At 39.5% G+C, this 23,417-nt stretch overlaps 4 protein-coding genes across 7 annotated transcripts; 2 read left to right on the plus strand and 2 right to left on the minus strand.

Annotated features, from left to right (window-relative positions):
• Positions 1-5,450: 5,450 nt before the first annotated feature.
• On the minus strand, positions 5,451-9,298 carry LOC139199383 (ecto-ADP-ribosyltransferase 4-like). The gene is made up of 3 exons (XM_070828447.1): positions 9,278-9,298; positions 8,783-8,927; positions 5,451-6,293 (listed from the first exon to the last, which is right to left on the minus strand). Exons 2-3 carry the CDS (start codon positions 8,918-8,920, stop codon positions 5,451-5,453), a joined length of 981 nt encoding a protein of 326 aa, XP_070684548.1. The 5' UTR covers positions 8,921-8,927; positions 9,278-9,298.
• A 349-nt stretch (positions 9,299-9,647) lies between these two features.
• Positions 9,648-11,413, plus strand: LOC139199001 (ecto-ADP-ribosyltransferase 4-like). Of its 2 annotated transcripts, XM_070828004.1 has the most exons (3): positions 9,648-9,803; positions 10,054-10,193; positions 10,362-11,413. In XM_070828004.1, exons 2-3 carry the CDS (start codon positions 10,056-10,058, stop codon positions 11,256-11,258), a joined length of 1,035 nt encoding a protein of 344 aa, XP_070684105.1. In that variant the 5' UTR covers positions 9,648-9,803; positions 10,054-10,055; the 3' UTR covers positions 11,259-11,413. The 2 variants fall into 2 exon arrangements, with proteins under 2 accessions (XP_070684105.1, XP_070684103.1); XM_070828002.1 differs by having other exon boundaries at positions 9,648-10,193.
• A 1,095-nt stretch (positions 11,414-12,508) lies between these two features.
• On the plus strand, positions 12,509-13,867 carry LOC139199280 (NAD(P)(+)--arginine ADP-ribosyltransferase 1-like). Its single transcript, XM_070828328.1, has 3 exons — positions 12,509-12,594; positions 12,833-12,917; positions 13,009-13,867. The coding sequence occupies exons 2-3, from the start codon at positions 12,852-12,854 to the stop codon at positions 13,768-13,770; spliced, it is 828 nt and encodes a 275-aa protein (XP_070684429.1). The 5' UTR covers positions 12,509-12,594; positions 12,833-12,851; the 3' UTR covers positions 13,771-13,867.
• A 5,541-nt stretch (positions 13,868-19,408) lies between these two features.
• ftr84 (finTRIM family, member 84) lies at positions 19,409-22,259 on the minus strand. Of its 3 annotated transcripts, none has more exons than XM_070828146.1 (7): positions 21,687-22,259; positions 21,479-21,574; positions 21,086-21,319; positions 20,785-20,941; positions 20,632-20,688; positions 20,378-20,431; positions 19,409-20,189 (listed from the first exon to the last, which is right to left on the minus strand). In XM_070828146.1, exons 1-7 carry the CDS (start codon positions 22,257-22,259, stop codon positions 19,648-19,650), a joined length of 1,713 nt encoding a protein of 570 aa, XP_070684247.1. In that variant the 3' UTR covers positions 19,409-19,647. The 3 variants fall into 3 exon arrangements, with proteins under 3 accessions (XP_070684247.1, XP_070684249.1, XP_070684250.1); XM_070828148.1 differs by having other exon boundaries at positions 20,626-20,688; XM_070828149.1 differs by having other exon boundaries at positions 20,378-20,421; positions 20,622-20,688.
• Between the last annotated feature and the right edge of the window lie 1,158 nt (positions 22,260-23,417).

Genomic DNA, 23,417 nt, shown 5'->3' on the forward strand with positions numbered 1-23,417 from the left:
TGAAGTAAAAAGAAGAAATCTGGATAGATACTGTCTCTACACCTTTCTCAACTGTCCCAGATGTTGCAATCACTTCTGCCCAAAAATCAACTGAACACAGAGGATTTTGGTATCTCCCCTACTGAGTGCAGTAGGTTGCAACGTACTCAAGCACAGAGAGGTTACTAGCAGTGGACCAGGAGGCAGTAAATGCCAACTGAACACCTGAGGAAGAGAGACATCAACATAGAAAGCAGGAAGTTAGAAGGTAGATCTGACAACACATACAGTAATAACACACAAAAAGATAACATCAGTGCTACATGATATCAGGCGATCACACTAAAATTTAGATTTTTGAAGAGAATATGATTGTAATGTAGGATATTCAAATGCTTGTACACTAATCCTAAAGTTTCAACGTAAGAAAATAAGGTCAACAGCATCTCATGTTTTTTTAAAGGTCAATGTTTGATGTAACCTGAAAGACAGTAATCTCTTAATTCATATCGAAGCATTTGCGATATTTCCAAAAACAGTATGTCACTGATCATTTTAACATAATTAAAACAATTAAATATGGTACAATAAGCTTAATATCACTGCTGATACAGTTAACAATATAAAGAAGATGCAAATACACTTTACACAGTCTTACCTGTGGGTACTTTGCTTTTCTGCAGTCCAGCCTTATGTCAGTATAATTCCATGTTTGCACCCAGGTAGATTATACTGTGTGTAGACCTGTGTGTTTCCTGTGTTATCTGAAAGGTTTAGGTGTGTGTGTGTGTGAGTGTGCCCTCAACCTTTTCCCTTATAGTCTGTCTGTCTGTCTTGAGTGACTGAGCTTATGAGTAGATTTCCAGAAAAACTTCTACACACCTGCATACACACTGCATTTTTGCTGCATGTGTGCAACAATGAGAGTGCACGCCTTTCATTATACACAGGTTCTTTTCTTGGCAAACATCTTGACTTGAAGTAAAAGCACAGGGGTTAACACAGGGGATAACATTAATGATGGCTCCATTCCCTCAAGTGTCCCAGTAAGTGGACACCTATATGGATTCATCCATCATTAAAAGTGAAAATATCTGCTCTGAAAATGGTCTATTACAAATTAGATTTTTTTTTATCAACCCCAGATCCATTAGACTCCCTCCCTCCCTCCATCCATCCATCCATCCATCCATCCATCGCGTTCTCCAATATTTGAAAAACACATCTACCAACACCTGTAAAGCTCACAAATTAAATTATTGTACCTGGTTTGCTTAATCAGATAGTTAAATAGTGAGCTTTAAGTCACTGTATGTGTTGGAAGACACTTATTGAAAATCTTAGACAGAACCAGGTTACTTGTATCTACCTGTTTCCAGTCCTGAGCAAGGCTATTGAGCAATGAATCAATGTGTAATTGCAACGATCAAATACAGTACGTGTACTAATTTACCATGAAAAACCTTACTCACAAAAAATGCACACACACATTTTGAAATCTATTACACAACCAGACATTCCCAGAAATTATACAGTGCCAACTGTCCCATGGCACTGATGTGACCTGTGTTTGTGAAGGTAACAAGATGATATTCATTTTCAGCAGCTCGAGAGTGATGAACATGAGGATAAAGCCTTTAAAAAATGAGATATCTATGTTTCACTTGTTTTTTGTTACTATACAACAAATGGCAGCCATGTTGACCTCACACTGAAATGTCAGTCCTGCGTTCATCTGATTGGGATATAACTAATCACTGTAAAACCCTGACAATAATTCCACACTTGAATAGGAACCCATTTGTGTGCACAGCAGCACCTTTGGAGGGTGGCAGATAAGAATCTTGTCTGCATCAATCTCAAAAATCCTGCTCAACAGCATATTCTTTGTCCAAATTTGTATGATGTTCAGCATGTGTGAGTCACTGTGCACAAACCAAGCAACAGATTCAAGAAGATAAACTCTTCCCTGTTCACAACTAAGGCGCTGAAGTGATATGCTTTCACCTTGTCACTCCCTCAGTAAAGTTGTTGACAGTATGAAGGGGCTGAATTGTTCAACCTTGTCCTACTACATCAAGTGATTGTGAAATTTTAGAGAAGAATGTGTGTGTATTGTGACAAAGATTACATTGTAAAGAAACATTCCTCAGTTATTTATACAAAATCAAAAGTGCCAAGAGCTGGGTGAGCACTCCTATAGAAGGCCAGTATTCATGTTAACGGATGTTTTGACTCATCATTATGCCCTGCAGTGGCTATCAGGCTGTCACCATGAACACACTTAGCGCTCCACTTAACTTACTTTTAAATTGTACTCAAACAAAGAGCAGATATTTGGCTTGCTGAATATCATAGGTCTCATTTGTGCCTGCTTAGAATAATCTACCGTGCCTGGCTCAGCTGGCTTGGTGGGAAATTTGATCCACAGTTCAGCCGCCATTCCTGCTAGCTCAACTAGTCTTCTAATAATTGTTTATTTATTTATATCAGAAAACGTTTTGCTGCTTCAGTTTTAGGGTCCTGGTACCATACATGCTGGCGTGTTGTCACTCTATCATGGCTTACTGGGACACTTTCTTACTGTGATAAGATGTTATGTAAATACACTTTTAAGGTTTGTGCAGCTAGCATGTTTGCAACAGTTTAATTGCAGTCTTTAAACCTTTTCATAGATCTGAGATGGATAGATTTGTTCAGACAGAAGCCTGGACTTGGGTGACACCAGTAACTGACGTACCTGTTCGTTCAGATGCTGCTCTTTAAAGCCAGGTGTATAAATGGCCATGGCTAAAAGCAGCTCTGAACCATGAAGTGACATCAAACCCAACAAACTCCACCCCCGTGAATATGTGTGAATCACATACTGGCCCATCCTCAATTCAAAACACCAAATTTTGCCTTTGTGACTTTAGAGCAGCACATTGACTGATGCTAGTAACTGTCAATAAATGGGTGCCAAAAACATATTTTTGTACGACTGCATTTTTCTTTTCAAGACTTTCTGTGAAGCTTATGGTCTAAACTAAATGACTGTGATTGTTACCACTTGATGAAATCACATGTAGGATGACTCAAACAACAATCAGTTCAGATAAAAAAGTCTTTACTTGCAATGGTCAGTACACAGGTAGGCAGTCAGAGACCAGGCAAACAATCCAGTGAGGGTGAGGCAGGGACCAAACTAACCAGGAACAAAGGAACGCATGTCACAGGGAATGAAGTCTAATGAGCACAGAAGGTAAGGAAGATACAGACTAAGTACACTAGGGCATGCAGGTAGTGAGACACAGGTGCAACAAATTAAGGGTGGACAGGGGTAACAATCAACATTGGAGGGAAAAAACTCATGGGAGGAGGTGAAGACTCTGAAGTGAGGGGAGAGTTTAGCAAGAAAATAAAACAGGAAACGAATACGTGAAAAGACTGGTGCTTGGTCTGTTCAGCCACCAGCCTTTTAGGCACTCTGGAAATGCATGAATGTGCCAATCTCATTGTTATATTAGCATTAAGAAAGGTCAAGAAAAAGGTCATAAGTGCTGCTTGGGCAAAAAATAAGGAATACGTATAGCAGTCTTACAAAAGTTCGTGAAATACAAAATTGAATCTAGTAATTTGTGTCTGTGGACATGAATATATATATATATATATATATATATATATATATATATATATATATATATATATATATATATGTATATATATGATGTTCATATCAGTCTGTGGACAGTCTGGCCACTATCCATTTCTCTCTTCACAAAAACGTGTCCTCTATAAGTCATAATTAATGCTATGACCATCCATTATAATTTATTTCCCCTTCTATCCTGAAAAATCATGTTTTTTGTCAGTTTTTAACTGGAAACCTGGAAATAGTTGCTGGACAGGCCAACAAGAGGCCCTCACCTACACATGGGAGTGCCTGCTGTCACTGCGCCCACATGTTGGGTCCTCATATGTAAACCTGCCTGCGGACTGTCATGAAATCATGTACAATGTACAAAAGATCACAGAAGAGGCGAGAGAAAGAGGTGAAAAAGCGGGGCTCTGGAGGAGGCGTGAGACACCATAACAGATTCTCAGTGCCTGTCATCACCTTGTGCACTCGGCAAGCAACAAACTGGATGAACTTTTGTTAAGAGCTGAACATGACTATGAATTCAGACAGGGCAGTCTTGTTTGCTCTACAGAAATATGGCTATTTACAATAAGAGCAGACAAAGAGCAGAGCTCATTTAAATCTGTTGGTGGAGCGCTGTGAGTATTTGATGACAACAGCTGAGCCACACATTACTGTAGACTGGATCAAGTGCGTACACTGGACTTTGATATTTAATCTCTTGTAAAGACCAAGTCAAGGACTGCTTTGAGCAGAACAACTGGGAAATTTTTCTTTCAATCCTGCCTGGATGCCGATGAACCCACTGACACTATTACATCATGTATCAAATTCTGTGAATACACTGTTGGAGTATAAAACCATGAAAAAATTCCCAAATAATACGTCCTGGGTATCAAAACAACTGTAACTTAAGATAACTTAAGTTAAATTATGATGTTTGAATATAAGTTGGGATAAGACTTTCTAGCACATGTTATGTACTGTAAATGCAACTGTTTTAGGAATGTTTCACTTTTTTTTTTTCATGTTTTCACTTTAAGAATAATAGGAAAAAAGGAAAGAAAAATATACCTTCAGATCCATTTCTTCTCTACGGAAGTATAGTAATTTTTTTTTTTTATCTTAGTCAATACCAAGAGCGCGTTGGCCTCTATATTTTGCATGTATCATGGATGAATAAACAAGATGCTGTCTGCATAATGTGTTTATCATTTGCCTAATCCCTCAAGAAACAGGAAAACAAGGGAGCTGAAAAAGAATGAGCTAGTGAGAGATAAATAGTTCTGAAGTCTTGTATCAACTGAATGGTGGTAAAGGAGAAAAAGTTTTTTTACCCATCTAACAGTGTTATTGATTGATGCTTCCAGGTGTGATTTGGAACTGTCTGACACTCACACTTCGCTCTGAATGCAATACGTTCTCTTACATTTCCAGTGAAAATCATACTGTATATATTTGTACCTTTGTGGAATCCCTTTCTAATCTTTTGATTGGTGTTGCATTCCTCAGACCCACCCAACATGGCTGCTACGTGTGTTGGAATAGGCTTAAAACTTGAACCTTGAAACAGTTATGAAAAGAGCACTTCATCACAGCATGGTAAGTAAATCTGGAACGTGGCCATCAGTAATAAGATAATGATCAACACCAACATCACAGAATTATGAGAATTCCTAAATGGCAAGTATGCAACATGTTAGTAGGGTAGATAAATGCTATAGCCATGTTTTCCTCTTTTCCTTTGCATAGATTTTTAAACATATTAAATGTCAGCGTATGTGACGCCACAATGTGATATCTGCTGATTGTACAGCTCATAGGATATTTTATTAAAATGGAACTTTGCTCCTTACATGACAACTCTAACAGGAAAGTAAGTGCTGTTGTGTACAGATGAACCATTGCATTCAACAGTTTTCTTATGCTTTTCTAACACCTTCACAATGACAAAGGGTAGCAAAAGAGACACCGTAATCATACAACTGATGGTAAAAATGAGCCAAAATCGATCTACTGGTAATGCAGATATTGGATGCAATGTATTGCTCTCTTTATCATAAACGCAGTTCAAGTTGCTCTTCAGTCTGTAGACAACTTTACACCCCTTTGTATCCGTCTCAGTGTCAGTGACTTTGAAAACCTCATAGGGAGGAATGAGCACCTGGCTGTTTTGTTTCAAGGCTGAGTAATGCGTTATGTCAGCACCAAAACAAGTGTATACATCAAAACATGAAGCGTTCCTTGTGAAGTTCCAACCATCAGCACCTAATATAAAGGTGCTGAAGCGAATCTGTTTGTTTGAGATGCTCAGATTTAAAAGTGTGTCTGTTCTGTAATTTGTACTGAGACATGTCACCTGACTGTGCTTCAGAATCTGAATGGCTTCACTCAGGGAAAAATAAAGGGAATGGGACTCAAATGTCTCCTTTACTTGTTTCCCACTTCTTTCTGCACTCTGAAGGTCTCGCTTGACAGGTTGCAGAATAGCATTTGTGTACATGTATATGGCAACTGAGTGATACTTCTCCATGTGCTTGTGTGCAGGCTCTCTAGCTTTTTGCTGTGCATTGCTCCAGGCCTGACTGAAGTTTGTAGTGGTGTCCCATGTCTGCATCATGGCTTCATCAGCCACAACTGTAGCTTTGGACCCGCAGTCGTCATACATGTTGTCATTCAGGTCATGGGTCAGATTCTGATCAGATTGCTGAAATGAGACATATGTTGTTCAGTATTTACCCACTAGATGGAAACGTAAATAAGAAGTTGGAAACATTCCACATTTTTCCTTAAAAACAAGTACAGATAACGGGTTTTAGAATTCATTTAAAGCACCATTATGCAACTTCTTTATTTATTTTGGTACACTGACTTGTAATAGGGAGAATGGCACTTTTCCATTCCCAAACTGCACCCTGAAAGCCTGTTCTTGCACTGTGCAACTCGCATTGAGCAGGTACGATCTCCTGAGGGAAGTGCATAATGCTTAACAGCACTACATCACACACCACCAACTATGGGTCTATGGGATCTAACTGCTGTGGATGCAGCTGTTTTTGGTTTCCCTTTGTTGTCTGTCCTGGTCTTGTGTCTTGTGTCTGCTCTCCTTCGATTATTTTTGCTCTTGTTAAAATAAAATAGTGCTGATCGCTCAGGTACTGTCATGATCCTGCTGTCTCTCTCCCTCTTGTGTGTTTTGTCTCCCCCTGTCTGTCGCTGGAGTGGAGTCCGGCCCTGTTCCCTCTTCTCCAGCCAGCTTCCCTCGGTCTCCACCACGGTCCAGTCCCTCACTCCAGCCAGCCTGTTCTTCCCGGCTACTACCTCCTGCCCTATTGCTAATAAATTTACCAGTCTCCTAACCAGTGTCTCAGTGTCGGTCTGTATTGTGGGTTCAGCCAGTCCCGTTCTGCACAACAGGTACAAACGCAATTAAAGCTGCAAGCAGCGTTGGAGGGCCCTCGCACCTCCGTGCGCATCGGGGGGTGCGGCGGCTCAGTCCCGTTGGCGGACTCCGACCCTTCCACGCGGCTCAGAATTTTTGTGTATTTTGGACAGTGTGTGAAGAAGTTACATGTCACTTCCTGTGTCCCCTATGTGGTGCCAGAGAACAGCCACTAATGATGTCCTATATTCCAGTATATGAAGTGTTGACTACACTGTGAAACAGTTTGAAACAGATTGGATAATGTACACTGAAGTTATAGCAATTTCCTGTTTCATGGTGAACAGCGTTGCCATGGTGACAGCGTCTGATGAAACGCCAACAGCTTCATAACTTTGCATCATCCACGTCTTGAGAATGTTTGGTTCAAATTTGAGATGGCTGTGATTAACCTGCTGAGAGAGAGACGTCCGAGGAAAAAACATGCCCTTTCTCCCGCCACTAGGTGGCGCTATGACAATTGTTCAAAATTGGCATGTACATGTCTTCAGAGCCGGACAGTCATCAAACTGTAAATTTGGTGAAGATAGGATCTTGTATAGTGGAGTTACAGCACTTTTAATGTGCATGGTGAAGGAAAATTTATCGAAATTCGCCGTGTCGTCATGGCAACAGCTTTTGACAGAGACTCACAGTTTACACTACAGACCAACAACAACATCTTGAGGCTTTCCTGACCAAATTTGAAGTGGATCTGATCCACTGGCTGGTCTTGAGCCATCATAATATAAAACATAGCATTTCCTGGCGCTATGACTGTGAATGAATATTGACATGTAGACGTCTTCAGGGCGGGACTCTCATCAAACATGTCAAGTTTGGTGCTGATTGGATCATGTACAGTCAAGTTATTAACTTCCTGTTTGACCGTGTCATGGCGATACACTGAAGTTTGACAGCTCGTCACGCCCAAACCGTTAAAGTTTTGTAGAGACCTTTAATAACTTTTCATTGTTGATGCCTTCTCTACCAGCTGACCAAGTTTGAAGCTGATCACTTGAACCCCCTCAGACTTGTTCATTTACGTCCCCTGTAAATGGCAAAAAATGTGTGAAGAATCCAATATGGCCGACTTCCTGTTGGGTTTAGGTCATTGCTCCAAGAGACTTTTTTGTTAGTCTTGAAGAGATACATGAACCCTCCGAATTTCATACATGTACATGAAACGCAGTTCCGGAGCTTGAAATTAGGGGGCGCTATGGAGCCATTTTGCCACGCCCATTTGCGAAACCTTTAAAATACGTAATTTTTCACCACGACTGGTGCATGTGCAAATTTTCGTGAGTTTTCGTGCATGTTCAGGCCCCCAAATTAGCAACTCTTTTCGGGGAAGAAAAAGAAGAAGAATTCCTTGCATTTCAACTATGTTTTCGGCCCCCTGGTTGCATGCATTTTGTGTGCATTTCACGTATTTTTTCAACCCCTTCCTGCTCGGGGCCTATGGGGTCCTTACACCTCTTGGTTCTTGGGTACTGGCACGTTTCCTCCCTTGCACGTCTTGCATCTATGAATTTCAATAGGGTCCTCGCACCACTTGGTGCTCGGGCCCTAATTAAATGTTCCAGCATGCTGTAATTACCATTCGTGGCAGGAGAGGCCGCTGTTGCCACTGCTCACCAAAAAAGTCACATTGTCTTGCTGTAATATTGCATACTTACAATAAACATGAGAATAGTATGCTTTTTATTTAAGCACAATATGAGGTACTCCTTTCATATTTTAAATGATGAATTGTTAAATACCTGTGTGACAATATCGTGCCAGCTGAGTGTTAGATATATGACAACAAATGTCAGCAGTACCGCTGAAAGAACAAGTGAAGTAATGGCACATGCAGAAAAAGTTTTTCTGTCACATGCTGGCCTCTCCCAGGAAGGCATGGTGCATCTGAAAAAGAGGAAGTCAGTCATTTAACCAGAGGAACTGAGGTCGGGGTGGATTTGCTTCCAAAATGTTTTTCATATTGTCTATCCTTGAATCAAGGAAACCCCTACGATGAATGGATGAGGACAAGAATATATCTGTAATGTGAGGCTGCACAGGTAGGTCACTATAGGTGTGTGGTACCTGTAAACTCATTATGAAATGTGAAGTACAATGTAAGTTTGCTTACTATAATTGTCAATTCATAATGGTTCTCTCTTCTTGTTGGCCATGCACCACATTTCATCACTAGGAGGCTCACGAATGGGAAACACATTTAGGGAAAATGAATCAAGCACCAGTTGGTGACTTACCACGTCTGCAGCACTATGTTGAAGTTATATCTTTTAATCTGAGAAGAGGAACTGTCATTATGCAACCAGTGAAAAATGTCTTCTGTTTTAGTCTGTGCTTTTTGTGTTTCGCCACCCACTGACTCACCTTTGTTTGTTTTAACCATGGCAAGCTACTTGACTGGATTTGCTAGTATTACCACATGTAGAACCTCCCTCTCGTAATGCAAATAGTGAAATAACAGAGCCACTGTGCTACAAGAATTTCATTTACATTTGATACTAACATGCTCCTAACTAGGAGCCAAAAGTAAGAACTATTTCAATTTTTATGTAGGTTCTCACCAAACACTAAATGCTGTGTAAACATGACACAGTAGCTCTGGTGCCTTCGATCAAAGGTGTAGATGAATGTCTGTGCTGTGTGGTTTTACCTGTAATTCCTGTGAGCTGGAACTTTGCTAGCTGACAACACTGCATCTGCACTGCCACTTTTTTCCCACAAAGGAATACCATGCTGCTGTTGAAATCACTTGGCAGGGGAAAGGTAAGATTCAGATTCAGATTTCACACATTGTTGGTGGAGAATATTAGGATTTTTATAGATGGATCAGACTATATGGGAATACTGTGTGTGTCCAGACTACAGCCTATTGCAGCCACCAGGCTGGTACTTCTACCTTTACTTAAGCACAAAAAACAACATCTAAATAAAATAATAATACAAAGTGTGGTGCATAGTGATGATGTTGAATAAGCTTTAAATTTTAAGAAGTATCTTCTTTCTTTTCATTTAGGTATGAAGTTTGCCAGAGGACCAGTATGTGCACTGAAGTCACTGAGAAACTGGCCAACCTTTTGTGTGTTTTTGGCGGTGGCGCTCCTCCTGTATCATGACCCATTTCTACTCCTCTGGTGGCCTCAGCAACCTGCTGAGGTAGGATGACAGTTCTTTGTTTTGTATGCACCGGAAACACAGTTTGTGCCAGGAAGAGCAGAAAATCAGTCATCACAATTCCATTGTTTTTTACAATTCACTCCGAATATTCTCATTCTGCAGCTAAATGTTTTGCTCACTGGAGTTGTTTGTTGTTTGTCACTGCAGAAAACTACGACTGGTGGTTTACCCCTGGATATGGCGACAGATTCCATTGATGACATGTTTGACGGCTGCCGATCTGAAACAGCCTCTATAATCGACCTCTTTGGTGTGTTTGAGTGGCACTTCAACAGAAACTTCAGTTTTGCCTGGGCTTTAGCTGAAAGTAACGCAAAGACACCTGTGCACAAGCACCTGAAAGAGGACCATGCTATAGTCATGTACATGTACACAAAAGTGAAAAATATCCAACAGGATTTCAACAACGCAGTGAAAACAGGGAAACACAAGTACGGCACGTACGGATTTATGTTCCACTATTTCTACTTCTACCTGACCGATGCAGTTCAAGTTCTGCGCCACAATGAGACATCTTGCAAAACCACCTATCACAGGACACGGAAACAGTTCAGCCACAATGTCATCAACACAAACATGCGTTTTGGTGCTTTCACCTTGGTGGCCTCAAGCATGCAGTCATTTGATTTTAATGGAAATATGTCTTGTTTCGAGATCCATTCATGCTTCGGTGCTGATATAACATATTACTCTGCTGCAAACCAAATGGGACAGGTGCTGATTCCACCCTATGAGGTCTTCAAAATCACTGATGTCCTGACAAATGACCCATGGTGCAGCGTGGTCTACAAGCTACAGAGCACCAAAATACCACGGAGAGATTTAAATTGTAAATTAAATCAAAGGCAAATAAAAACATATTATGGAGCAGTTTCAACACAGTGGCAAGCAAGCAGTGTTGAGATGATGTCAGTGTGCATAACACTGTTGATTATAATTTCTTTAGTCCTTGTAAAACGCGGGCAGAAGTGTTTTGTGGTTGCAGTGATGGGTGCTCTGCTGGTGCTGACGATTATTCTGATGATGTTGAGAGTTTATCACTGATCAAAGAGGGGTGACAGTGTGTTGATGGGATGCTTTATTTTGTTGTGTTTGTCATTGAGAGAATTCAGACCTGATGTTTTGGAGAGTTAAAACCAGTGAACCAGTGTTCACCAGCTCAGTTTTCACTGACCATGCTATGCACAATAAATGCAAAACAACAAGTTCCTATTTTGTTGATTATTGTTGATCAAATTTCCCTGGAGACAATTCAAATTTAGTGGTTACTTGATGGTACAAATTGGGGTACATAAAAATCCCAACAGTGGATTTTTGATCAATCTTTGCTTGACTGTTTCAGTTTGCAGCTCAATTAATTTCAAAGAGACACAAGTTGGCTACAAAGCAAGACATTTGTTTTTACAATGTATATGGTCTAATATAGAATTTCTTTAAAGGACTCTGCTGAACCAGGGTCAAATATAGTCATTCAACTAGACATGGGTCCAAACTCTGTTGATGACGTGTGTGATGGCTGCAAAAACAAAACAAAGAAATAATGAAGAAAAAAAATGATGAAAACAAAGAGCCAAATTTCTCTTTTCTGAAATAAGCAGTCTTACAAAAAATTGGTAAAATAAAATTTTTGGATGCAGCATATTAAGTATTATAAATTATCTTTGATAGAAACTCATTTGAATGTTTATTTGTTGTACACACAAGAAACTTGTTCAACAACTTTACAGTATAAAATTTGATTTAATTTGTATTGCACAACAAGCGGTAAGTAAAAGATCCACTAGATTTATTAAATCTATTTAAATCTTATTTGATTAAAAAATATATTTAAATTGTTATAATGAATCTGTATTCTTTAGGTCACTTTTTAGCCCAAAATAGAAATAGTGCATTTTAACAAAAGGTGGACATCACATTACAGTTGAAGGCAGTCACTGTAAACAATTATAGTTATAGATGATAATGTTTTATTCACAAAAAGGAGGATATATGTTTGTTCATGCACAGCCAACATAACAGAAATGGGATAATCTGTACCAGATTCACTTGGTTGTGGATTGTGATGCAGGACGTTACTGTTCTAAATTTCTGTGAGTCATACATTTCCTAATAACTCCCTAACTCCCACAATGGTAATTTAAGAGTTACTCATAAAATTGAAACATCCTTCTCAGCTGTCTTCTTAGGTACAATTGTTCAATACCCGATGCTCAGGCCCATAAGGCCTTGTGATCAAAAAGGAATAACTTGACTGTGTAGTCCTTATGAAGGTCCCACCCTTGATTGGAATGGACTGCAGCTGGTGAAAGACCAGCAGGAGCTCAGCGTAACAGAGCACACAAGTCACTGAAGTAGTGGTAGATCGTGTAACTTAACTTTGGTAAGTGAACAGTAGTCTTAATTTTTCCTCTGTTTGATATAGATTTGAAATAAATATTAAGCAGCTCACTTCACCCATTTTGATCCAACTGAACATGTTTTACAGTCAACAAATTGACTGATTACTCAGCAAGGACGGCAGGGTGGCAACAGATTCTAATAAGATGAATGAAAATTTAACGATTTATACAGAAAAAAGCAAATGTTGTGTTTACTAGAAGAAGTATTTTTATGTGCAGGTTTTTGTGCTGGTGGAAGATGGCAATGATGTCATTTTGGGCAGCAATGCTGATGACATATGGAGCCTCTGTAGCAATTACTAAGGTAGTGTATAAGCTGATTGGCAGCCTGTTGAAGTGTGACTGCTGTGTAATGACCAACAAGTGAGTAAGTTTTTATTCCTCTTATTCTTCAGAACTCTGCAGATCCTGGGTTAAACAATCAAATTCCACTGGATTTGGCTCCAAACGCCATTGATGATATGTACACTGGCTGCAACGACAAAATGGAGTACAGAGTGAAGAAGGAGTACCTGCCGAATGAGAGAAACAAAGACAAAAATTTCACCGTGGCCTGGAGTGAAGCAGAAAAATATTACAACAAAAAATGGAAGCGTAAAATGGGAAAGCAACCTTCGACCTCGTTGGGGAAAGAAAAGATCATGGCTATTTATGTTTATTCTCTTGACACACCAGCAGTCTATCTTGATTTTAATAATGCAGTTAGAACCCAGAAATCCAAATACAAGACCACGTTCAGGTATCATTCACTTCACTTCTTTCTAACTGATGCCCTTCAAAAACTGAACGCTCGCAAACCCGAAGCAGAAAGATGTCTCACTGGTTATCGTCGAGTCAACAGCTACTTTCGCCAAGATGTTCTCAACAAGATGATCCGCTTTGGTTCTTTTACCTCCACCTCAATGGGTTGGTACCCCAGCACTGCAAGATTTGGAGACAAGTCATGCTTTGAGATAGTCACATGCTCTGGAGCAGACATCTCACTGTACTCTAAGCTTGGGGAGTCAGAGAGAGAAGCCCTGATTCCTCCTTATGAAGTCTTTAAAGTCACAAAGATTGAGAAGAGATCTGACCAGAGGAGTCTTCCATGTGAGGTGGTCTATAAACTGAAAAGCACAGGAAAAGATCTTTCCACTTTGAATTGTGTTCTTCTTTGAAATAAGCAGTCTCGCACATTCAATGCACTATTTGATGTTAACAAAAAATACAAAATCATGGCTAAAATTTTAAAAGCCCGATAGTCAGAAAGTGATGTCTAGAAAATGTATTCAGAATTGTATAATAAATTATGAAGCTCAGTTTTGTATTATGTGGTGTCTACAACTGGCTGCATGAAAGAAAACAATTGTCTTAAAATCTGGTCAAACTATTAAAAAAGTGATTAAATCCCCTGTTTTTCAGTCTGTGCCCATTTTTCTGAAGGTGTTAAATTTTCTCGACATGCATAATTCATGGATGTGTAAACTCAATTAATAGCAAAGTAAGCAATTACCACTTGCTGAACCAGGGTCAAATATAGTCACTCAACTAGACATGGGTCCAAACTCTGTTGATGACGTGTGTGATGGCTGCAAAAGCAAAACAAAGAAATAATGAAGAAAAAATTACGAAAACGAAGAGCCAAATTTCTCTTTTCTGAAATAAGCAGTCTTACATGTTTTACATACAGTTAGCAAAAAAATTGGTAAAATGACATTTTTGGATGCAGCATATTAAGTATTTTAATTTGTAAGAAGAAACCCCTCGAAAGAAACAAATCTTACAGTATAAAATTAGATTTAATTTGTACTGCACAAGTGGTAAGTAAAAGATCCACTAGATTTATTAAATCTATTTAAATCTTATTTAATTTAAAAAATATTTAAATCGTTATAATGAATCTGTATTCTTTAGGACTTTGTCACTTTTTAGCCTAAAATAGAAATAGTGCATTTTAACAAAAGGTGGACATCACATTACAGTTCACATGAATATCAAGAATTTTGAAGGCAGTCACTGTAAACAATTATAGATGATAATTGTTTATTCACAAAAAAGGAGGATATATGTTTGTTCATGCACAGCCAACATAACAGAAATGGGATAATCTGTACCAGATTCACTAGGTTGTGGATTGTGATGCAGGACGTTACTGTTCAGCCCAACGTAGTGACAATACTGCCAATACATCTGAATAAAACTGCTTTTCTTACTGTGATACAGAGGTTCAGGTATCAGTCTGACCTGATGTTTAAATTAAACAAACAGACAAAGAAGGGAAACACTGCCACCCAGTGGGAAATAACATGCAGTGAAGCTGAGCAGCACTGAGTGAGCCTCCATTCAGAGAAAGCTCAACATCACACTGTTTACCTCTCTGATCTCTTTAAGTCATTTTGAACGTTTTTATCATAGATTCAATTATCATTCCACTCAACAGCTTGAAATAAACCATTAAGCTAGGAGGTATTGTGAAGTACTTTTAACATTGCTCAGATTTTGGCCACTTTGTATGTGACTGAAAAATAATTGGAGAGCACTTTTTGGATTTGTTTAAGGCCTTCTAACAGTACAATACTGTGACTAGAACTCACTCAAAAAAGCGTGGCTTTGATTCTTACCTGTGATTTCTTACAGGTAATAATTGGGGAATGCAACTTGTGACTTGTTTGGCATTTTTTCACTCAGTGTTTAGCTTCATCCTCTGTACTATAAAGTCTAAAACTTAGAAAACTTTTTGTTACCGTTGGCTAAGCTAGTTACACAAGAGATAAGATTCTCTTATACATATATTTTTAAAACCACCATCTTTCTCTAATCTTGATGATAACAACAAAGACATTTTTAAAAACAAATAAAAGAAATGTACAAGATTTATTGTACTGCATTTGGCACAAACAATAAGAAAATATGTCACCATCAAAAATCAAATAGAATCAAAGCAGAATTCAAGCAGACATCTGTCTGCATTATTTCCTCCACTATTTTCCCCCATGCTGATTGTGAGCCATGGGTATTGACTGGTATTACAGCAATTTTAATCCTAAACCAAAAGAAGAGTATGATATTCTTGCAAATGTGTGGTTTGTAATGTTAGTATAAACCAAAACCACCAGAAAACATGTTGAATTATACTACAGTATACAGTGCATACATGTACATAGGCATATTGACAGTGATAATCAGACCTCTGTGAAGCAGAGAAGTCTTTGGGCCCTGTGGAGGTAGAGGAGGGGCTGTATAAATCCAATTGTTAAAGCTAAGCTTATGCAAATGGTGAGGGCACTGGTAAACTCCATAGACGTCAAGCAACATTGCAGTGGAATAGCAGCCACAAACAAAGAGAAATTAATGGCCATGGAAATCATGACAAGAAAAATAATTTTAAAGGCTCTTCTCTTCACTGTATTGCTCCTCTTGTTCTCTGTGTCTTTATCTCCTGGCCCAGGGCGTTTCAGAGCCCTGAGAACTAAGAGACAGCAGAAAAGCATTACAGCGAAAAAGAGTAAATTCTGGACAAAAAACACATAAAAATACAGAGGATTTGAAATTATATGCTTAGAGAAGATGCAGGAAACCAAGGCAGTTAACCAGCCAACACAACAACAGGCCACTCTGTACCTCAGAGGTTTAAACCGAAGAAATAACACAGGGTGGACAACCCCAACATAGCGCTCGACACAAATGCAACATTGGAAGAGAGGACGGGCTGTAAAAATGAGGCCAATTGAGAACATAAAGGCCTCAAAACAGATGAACGATCCCAAAAATAAATAAGCAAAATAGAATACGCTGAGCAAAGAGAACAAGAGCTCAGACATAGCCAGGTTGAGAGAAAAAAAATCTGTAGCCAAAGTCTCACTGGTGCCTGCCAATATCAGCCAAATGACATAACCATTCAAAGGAAGACTCAGGATGTTGTTGACTGAAACTGAAGTGGTGACTAAAGTCACTTGATAAAATGTAACAATGGAGGTGGAGTTCATTTTGTGTCTGTTATGAAGAAGAGGACACAGCTTCGGAAGGTCCAACCTGAAATGTAATGTTCATTTGATCATTTTGGTGTCGTTAATACAACATAAAGAATGCACAGCAACCTTTGTCATCGCAAACCTTCACAATAATTTGTGAGGCAGTTCATGGCCATGACAGACTCTACACAATTCAACAAACGTCGTTTCAAACCTGGTAAAGAGTTGCGCAGTTTCTGAGTCAGAGTTCTGGTCAAGCAGCATTGAGGTGCAGGTTTGAAGTGATGCACAAATATCCCTGCAGGCTCCTATTACTTGGTTTACTGTTGGCATAATCAAATGGACTACAAAAACAACCATCAGCACTCAGGCTGCAAATGGAAATTTTGTTAATAGTAATAACAACAGACGTTCTGAAAATAGGGCTCACTGGCTTTGAAACCAGGTTGTGTGAATTATGCTTTTTATTTCATTACATTCATTTGAAACTTTGGTAACTAGTTATTTTCCAGAACATATAATCAACAAATAAATTATGACATTATTATATCAATAAGACTTTATTGATCCCTGAGGGAGAAAAAAAAGCTATTCTGTTATTTTCAAATGGGCCTTTCTGCATAACATCCTACTTTTGACTACTTGTCATACTTAAAGTATATTTTGACTTTGACTATTTCTAGACTGTAGTATTGCTATTTTACTGAAGTAAAAGATCAGAGTACTTCAACAACCACTGACCCCCAGTGATGTCTGGGATATTTTTCAGTTTTATATTGACATTACTATTCTCTGATATAAATCTTGAAATCTTTTTTCTATTTAGTTGAACTATTTAAAGTGATTTTAAAGTACTTTTTTTCCCTCTAAAGCCTTCTATCTGTCCATATATGTTTTTTTTTCTAAATACATACATACATGTATGTATTGTCATTGTTGTGCTGTTTAAGATGTACTGCATCTTTTCACTTATTTGTAGATCATAATGTCTTGATGATGTCGAAAAGGTTCCCTGTGCATTTTTTGATTCTCTACATGGAGTTGCAGTTATTTTTTATGAATGGCCCCACATTGTGTGTAAGGAGGCACATGCAAGTGCACATGCATGCAAGCTTGTACAGATATTATTATTCTACTCTTTGTAGAGGATAGAATAGAATAATGATATTTATTTATAGCCTTTTTAACACATGGATTGCTGCAGTCGAAATGTATGTAGGCTGATTTTACACAACAATTATGATTGTTGAAATATACGCTAATACTGCTACACTCAATTTGAACAATATAGAAGTCACCAACATTTCTCTAGTAGTTTGCTGGTTGACTTCCTCTAATACCTGTATGTTTGCACTTTGTTCTTTGTGTCTACAACGTGGCAAACATGCAAATCAGTGTTGTACCTTTGCATCATTTCTCTTGCAAATGTGAGCTAGTGAGACTAATTTTCCTCCTATGAGTCACTGTGAAAGTTCCAGATAAGGTACAAATTTCATAACAATAGCATGGAAGACACCATATACATTTAAAATGTAAAATGAAATATAATATTATGTGATCCTAAGCTTCTATCCTGTATTAACAGCTGTTTGCCTTAATACCTAATGGCTGTGAAGTAAAAGTGGCAGGAGCAGCGCTCTGAGATTTTGCCATTTCCTGATATGATGTGTGAGGTGTGTATTAAAACATCTTTTTGCCAGGAGAGGTCACTGAATTTCAGTCAACTGTCCGTTTATTGGGTGGTATAACAATGTGTTGTGTACACTGGATCTTATAAATATGAGATGAATGTGCATGGTGCAGAAGGAATATTGTCTTACAAATGAACAAAAATTGGATGAAATTAAATTTGAGTGAAGTAAAGAAATTAAAAATAAGTCTAGTGTAAATAAACAATAAGATGATGATTAATTAATATATATAAATAAGATTTACAAATGATCACATAGACATTTACAGTATGGCAGTCTGTGCATCATTAAACATGCATCCACAACATGAATATGCTCAGCAGCCCACTGTTGATTAATGTGTTTATCATCAAGAAGAAAATGCGCATTTATTGGTTGTATAAATGATACAGAAAAATAACTCATATAACTCCACTGTGTGCATCACCTGAAAAAAATACCAATACCAATACCAATACCCTGGTGGGAGTTGCATACGCAGCAAACCTTGTCTTTGTGCCCCCTACCCATGGCGACAAGAAATAGCTTCTGATTTCATCCCCCTCAAACAGATTGTGGATAAAGCCATCCGCTGTGTCTTGAGCATTTGGTATTTCCTGGATCACTATATCACTCTGTCTATTCAGAAAATTTCCCCTGATGCAGAGCTATGTCGATAAATTGCAACCATCCATCCTGTGATACTCCTCAGGTGTAAATCTTTGTGGTACATGGTGGCCAGCGGCTGTCGACTGTTGCTACGGCTTTCGATTTACAAAGCGGGATTTGCTTAAACTCCTAAAGGCAGTTGTTACATCTTTTGTTTGGAGAAATACCAAAACCCCAGGGCGGTGAAACTGTACAGTAAATGCATGTGTATTTGTGAAATGTCTACAAAGTTGCTCTCTATAAGAGAATGCAATCTTGAGCAGCAGCATGTAGATCTTTGTTTCTTACTGTACATAAACATAGCACATAGATATACTGCATGAATATATTTGTCATCTGCAGATTATGTCAGCTACGACATGTTAATGCTCATAAGACTTTACAGTTAAATATAGGACTTCTGTTGTAAGCGTTAGAGGATTGCTTTGTTACTTGCAGTGTCAGTATTACATGAATATCTCTTCAAACAGGAACTCGGAGAGATGTTGGTACAAATACATTGGCAGATTTAAATCAACAGCCCTGAAATTACAATTCAGGGAAATTTAGTGTGACAGTATCATCGTATATTATAGGAACATACAGAGTGTCATCACAACAACATGAAAATCTGTGCAAGAGAGGGATTTAGAATTACAGCATTACATTGTACTGCAAAGTCAGTATTTAAAACGTATACAGCACCTGTGAGTTCTGTACCCTTCACTATGAACTTTGGGACACAATGGACCCACAACTTCCCCGTTCAGTAAGGTACAGTATTCTGCTTCAGCTGGCAGAGGGTAACAGAGGAGCCCACTCCAAAACCAGCAAACAAAGGCTCACTGAACTGAGCTTTGAATCTGTGGATAAGCTCCATAGTCTCAGTTATTGAGTAAAAGGCCACAGTGTTGCCTGCATAATCCAGATACACACCAATTCGTGTGGCCCTGGGAGCATCAGGGAGGTCTCGGTCTACCCTATTGTGCCAAGCAGAGTAGCCTGAGTCTGAGCAGAGGAGACTCCAAGACTTGTCATTGTAGCCCAGCAGGCTGTGCGAATTCTTCCCCTTGCGACTGATGCTCTTATAGGCCACCCCGATGGAAAACTCTCCGCTCCACTCAGCCTCCCAGTAAAATCTGAAACCAGTCAGAGGCTCCCTGCACAGCACCTGGGAGAAGCCATCAAAGCGGTCTGGATGATCTGAATAAAACTGGACTGTTTTCTTCCGTGTGACCCTCTGGTTCCCGTCTGACAGGACCAGCTCTTTGTATACTGTGTTCGGATCGAAGGACATCTTACAGGAGTCTGAGCAAAGACAGCCAAAAACAATGCACATTTGTTCATGTTTAGATGTGTCAACAACTAAATACTATATTAATAAATATAAATCCATATTGCTGTTGTCGAGGAAAAACAAATATGTCGAAGTAGTCACTTTGCTTCTGTCAACAGTGATCGGCACTGGATGCACCGAACACAAACACTTTACTCACATCTTAAGAAGTCTGTCCTGATTTTAGGTTCCTGAAAATCAACTCTGGAAGGAACTGTTTGGATAGAAAAGCATGGGAACATATTATTTTGTGATACATTTTATGTTATTGTTTATTTTAAATAAATCTACGGTGAATCACATAATTACAATCATCAAGTGAGAGAACTTTGAAACACTTTCTGTCTTCATTTCCTTGTTCTCTTCCCTCTTTCAAATGTAAAGATGCATATATTTCAGTTGACAGACACATACCTTTGAGTCGTTTGTCTCCATTTCTTGGCAAAAGTATGTACACTGGGGTTTCACTAACTGTGAGGAGCATACAGCAATAGGTTAGTCTGTCACTGGTCCACTTTATGGTTTCACACTATGCGGATACTTTGTCAGTATTGCCTGGACACAAACCTGTCTTGGAGATTTTGCTCAGTTCCTTCTTACAGATGTCATCCAGATGTTCCTTCATCTCTGTGGCTGTCTTGCTCATCTCTCCAAAGGAGAACTGAGGGTTGATGAGCACTTTGGGCACCATGGCCTCAGGAGGAACACACAGGGTAGGAAAATTCTATTCAACAAGAAAGAAATCAATACATATGATCTCTATGATTCAGAAAACAAGCTCAAAACACTGCAGTTATACTAAATGACAGGTATTAAGACATGAATGCCAGTCCAATATTTCTTGCAGCTCTGTATGATTTTTCAGCACCTGCAAAAAATGAATGTTGTCCTCTGTTTCGAGGATCTGCCGTAGCTCTGCATCTCTGCGCTGCAGCTCCAGTATCTCCTGCCCCAGACGGTCCACGTAGCCCTCAGCCTGCGACATCGCTGACTGCATGTTGGCTGTTATCATCTGATTGATTTCAGCCTTCCAGCGCTCCACCGCCTGCAGCATCTCGTGGAATGTCTTGTCGCTTTCTGCCTGTGCTCGCTGGGCACAACTCTAAGAAAAGGGTGGGGTGTGACATTTGCTTCCATCACATGATGCCAAATGTTTTCAAATTCTATATATAGTGGCTTTAACATGGATGTTTTTGCAAAGTAGCTCAGGTCATATCTTAAAATGTACAGACATGTTTGATTAGGCAATGCCTGATCTTACTTTGAGAACATCCACATTATGTTTGAGCTCCTGCAGCTCCTTCATCCTCTCCTGAATGATGTGCTGGACTTCAGACTGGGTTACCACCAAGACTTTCTGTTGGAAAAACGAGACAATAAGAGGACAGGCTTTTTTAAGGGGGCACTTTGAATCATGTTGGATGTAGCTTCAGTTGGAGTGAGTGCCTCTCCGCTTTATACCAACTAACTTGTTTTTCAATGCGTTCTTCTTCTGCTGAGGTAATATTGTGGCTGCGGTGCTCTCTGACAGTACACAGCACACAGATACACATCTGGTCAGAGCGACAGAACAGCTCCAGGCCTTTCTCATGCTGGGGGCAGATCTTCCTGTCCAGGTGCCCCGTCTCATCTACCAGCTTGTGCCTCTTGAAGGTGGACGACTCATAGTGTGGCTTGACGTGCGTTTCGCAATAGTAGGCAAGGCACATAAGGCACGACTTAACGGCCTTGTTGCGACGGCCAACACAGAAATCGCAGAAAGATTCCCGATGCAAGTAGGGGAAAGGAGTGAGCTCTGGAAGCTGGCGCCGTGGCTCATGGTTTACGTCAGGCAGATTGCGTCTTAGCACTGGCCGTGGGGTGAAGGTTGCGCGACACTGTGGACAGCTGTACACACCCATGTGGTCAAACTGGTCCCAGTAGATCTTGATGCACTCTAGGCAGTAGGTGTCACCACAGGGGATGGTAACCGGGTCCCTCAGTCCATCCACACACAATGGACAGTAAGCCTCTGGTGGTAAAGGGAAACTAGAATCAGCCATGATGATGTCGGATGAGACAAACTCTGGATCAGAAAAGTTTTTAGTCAGATTGTGTCATGGGTGAATCCTCAAACGGTTTATACGAGTAAGTCCACCAGATGAAGAGCTCCTTTTCAAACCAGAGAGAAAGCTGTTCACTGGTGATATTTAAAGGGAAGGGTTTGTTTGTACTATAAGCAGACATGTGTTGTCTTCCCACAGAACCCTTTTTTCCACCATCTGAGTGAAAGTACTGAGGTCTGCAACCATGACGGCATCTGCTTAGCAAGCACAAATTTCTGGTAAACTCACACAGCAAGGTTAAGTTGTCAGCAAAATAAAAGCTAACATAGTCTACCCAGAACATGAATGAATAAACATCATATAAAAAAGCATCAACGGGTTTCGTCATTGGTATATCTGTGTTAGCCTTGACATTTTGTATATTTACAAAATAAGGTTCATTGTGACACGAAACATACGCACAGTTACCATACACACTTATTTGATTTGTTCAGGAAGGAGCTCCACTGTCTACTGTTGTTTTAATTTGGGTGGCTGTAGAGGTAGAGCAGATTGTTCACTGATTGGAAGATCTGCGGTGCCATTCATGTCTTCCCCAGGCCGCATGTAGCAGTGTGCTCGGGCAAGATACTGAATGCCAAATTGTGGATTATGTGTGTGAATGTGATGAGCAGGCTGGCACCTTGCATTGTACTCTCTGCCATCTGTGTATGAATTGTGTGATTGTAGTGTAAAAGTGCTTTCAGTGGTTGAAGAGACTAGAATGATGCTATACAAGTACCATCCATTTACCATTTAATTTTCCATTAAAACTATTATTTACCATGGGTGAAAATCTAACTGTACTGGTTAGTATTTCCAAGCAGGAACACTTAGTTCTTCTCACCCTTCTGCTTTCCATTTGGCTGAGCAGTGAGTTTCATGGTGGTGCATGATGTCAAAACAGCTTGTTCTGTTTATCCTCTGAACAAAACAAAGGGCATCAGTATCAGTATGTGGGTATCCACAGGAACATGTTGAAAACCTAAAAACAATGCAAGGTATGAGGACGACGCTGAAAGCACTACATTTACGTCTTTAATTAAAGCTTCATTTACAGGCATAATCTGTTATTTGCAAGTGGGTGCTAAAGTACTAAAACTAGAAGGAAAGGAT

The sequence above is a fragment of the Pempheris klunzingeri genome, chromosome 3 (assembly GCF_042242105.1).
Source record: "Pempheris klunzingeri isolate RE-2024b chromosome 3, fPemKlu1.hap1, whole genome shotgun sequence".
NCBI lineage: Eukaryota > Metazoa > Chordata > Actinopteri > Acropomatiformes > Pempheridae > Pempheris > Pempheris klunzingeri.